Raw genomic sequence first — 2,162 nt, 5'->3', positions numbered from 1 at the left:
AAGCTGGAAGTGGAGGGGAAGCCAGAGCATGCGGGAAAGTTCCAGAATGAGGGACAGCCAGATGATAAGGGACAACCAGAAGATGAGGGGAAGCAAGAAAAGCAGGGCAAGTCTGAAAATGAGGGAAAACCACACAGTGAGGGCAAGCCAGAATCCCTGGCAACAGCTGAGAGTGAGTCACGGGCTGCTGAAAAGCGCCCAGCTGAAGATTATGTGCCTAGGAAAGCAAAAAGAAAAACGGACAGGGGGACAGATGATTCCCCCAAGGACTATCAGGAGGACTTACAGGAAAGGCACTTGGGCAGTGAGGAGATGATGAGAGAATGTGGAGATGTATCGAGGGCTCGGGAAGAGCTAAGGAAAAAACAGAAAATGGGTGGTTTTCATTGGATGCAAAGAGATGCACAGGAATCCTTTGCCCCAAGGGGGCAACGGGGTGTCAGAGGAATGAGGGGTGGAGGTAGAGGCCAAAGGGGTCTACATCATATCCCATATCTTTAATGTCTTTGCCATTCAATTTTGATTTCACTGATGAGAATATTGCTGACCCCGCTTTCCCTGGCAGGCATTTGCCAGGCTATGTGCTTTAACCTTACGCTGATAATTTTCCTTAGGTGTCACTCTCGGTTACCAGCACCCTTTTGATCCAACCACGGTGTCCTCTGTTTTTCAGTAGGGGATTTTCACCCATGTGCATGGAAGAGATGTTTATGGTACAGTGTAAAATAACAATAAAGATCAAACCATCTTCAGAACCATATATATAGTATTACCCATTTTTTAACAAATGTTTGCGTAATGCATTTGTTCACAGAGAAAACTCTGAAAGTGTGTTCCACTAAAAAGTAGACAATGTTTTTTTTTCTACATGGTAGCCAATATAGGCCTCACATGTACTCGAAAGTGAGTTCAACCACCTCTTGGTTTGGTTAGGTACCTCTGTGCCATTCCTGTGTGTGTGTCCATCCCCATGTCTTTCCCTAGTTGTAACCATATCAGTGATCACCGCTGCTCCTTCTGAGTCCTATGGCTCCCACCATGTGTGATTCTTTTTATTTGCTCACTCATCTCTTTTTCCTAAAGGATATATCAATTATGTTTTTCATAATTAAAAAATAACTAATACCAGAAAACAAAACATTAGTGATTGAATTGTTTAGTAAGTTTAAGAGGGCAATGAAGACACTTAAAATACCTGTTGTTAGAATATACAATAATAGGTAAAACTCTCATTTTCTATGACTAATAGCTAGAGGAATCAACCTGGCAGTTAGACCCATTTCTGTGTTAGTGTTGTCATCCGTGAAATGGGGATATTACGTGCTTCGTGAGCCTGCCAAGTGGCTCAGATGAGGTACTGAGTATGTGAGCTGTATTGTAACCCAGCCTATACCAGATACTTAAAGAACAAATGGCTCCCACACCATTCCCATGCAGGAACAGGTATGTGGATGTAATCAAACACTTGGAACAGGACTGAGGCAGGCCTCACCTGTGCCCAGTAACAAGTCTAGGGAGCTAAGAGATGAATGCCATTGTCTCTTGAGCACTGTGTCCTTTCTCCTGGGTTCTGTACTCATTACTGATACTGCCTAATGAGGAGGAAGCCTTATGGTGCCAAAGCCCTATCAATTTCTCCAGAACCAATGCCCATCCACCCTTGACCCTCATAGATGTGTGGATAAAGCCTTTTCCCTACTTGAATTATAGCTATTCATGTACCTGTGAGCACCTGAATGCTAGTGATATTTGGGACTCTAATATCTGTTAATTTTTTTAGCAAAATGATAATTTATATGTATGTTTTAGTTTGTGTGTTTTGGCATACATAAATATCCTCATCCAATTCAGATATTGCAAGCTAGACCAGGAAAGAGATATATGTGTATGATAAAAAGCTGTGCTATTCTTACAGGTTAATATCTGAAAAGTCTCTTTCCTAGGTTGAGTTCTCTCCCAGGAAACTTGTCAGGCCCCACACAAGCAGTTCAAGCAGAACCTTAAACACATTTAATTTTTAGATCCTTATTCATGAACATGTAGTGTATGGGCCAACTGCATCAGTATCACATGAGAGTTCATTAGAAATGCAGAATATCATGGGGTGCCTGGTGGCTCCATCAGTTAAGTGTCTGACTCTTGATTTTGGTTCAAGTCATGAC

At 42.2% G+C, this 2,162-nt stretch overlaps 1 protein-coding gene across 1 annotated transcript in view; it reads left to right on the top strand.

The window, feature by feature from the left end:
* The window catches only part of TCEAL6 (transcription elongation factor A like 6), a 3,045-nt gene extending 2,285 nt beyond the window's left edge, over window positions 1-760 (top strand). The window contains exon 2 of the mRNA XM_029929676.1: window positions 4-760. Coding sequence (XP_029785536.1) covers window positions 4-501 — 498 coding nt within the window. The 3' untranslated portion in view covers window positions 502-760. The remainder of the gene's footprint in view (window positions 1-3) is intronic.
* The last annotated feature ends 1,402 nt before the right edge of the window (window positions 761-2,162 follow it).

The sequence above is a fragment of the Suricata suricatta genome, chromosome X, assembly GCF_006229205.1.
Source record: "Suricata suricatta isolate VVHF042 chromosome X, meerkat_22Aug2017_6uvM2_HiC, whole genome shotgun sequence".
Taxonomy (NCBI): Eukaryota; Metazoa; Chordata; class Mammalia; order Carnivora; family Herpestidae; genus Suricata; species Suricata suricatta.
Note: the sequence above shows the minus strand (reverse complement) of the source record. Positions and strands in the feature narration are given on the sequence as shown.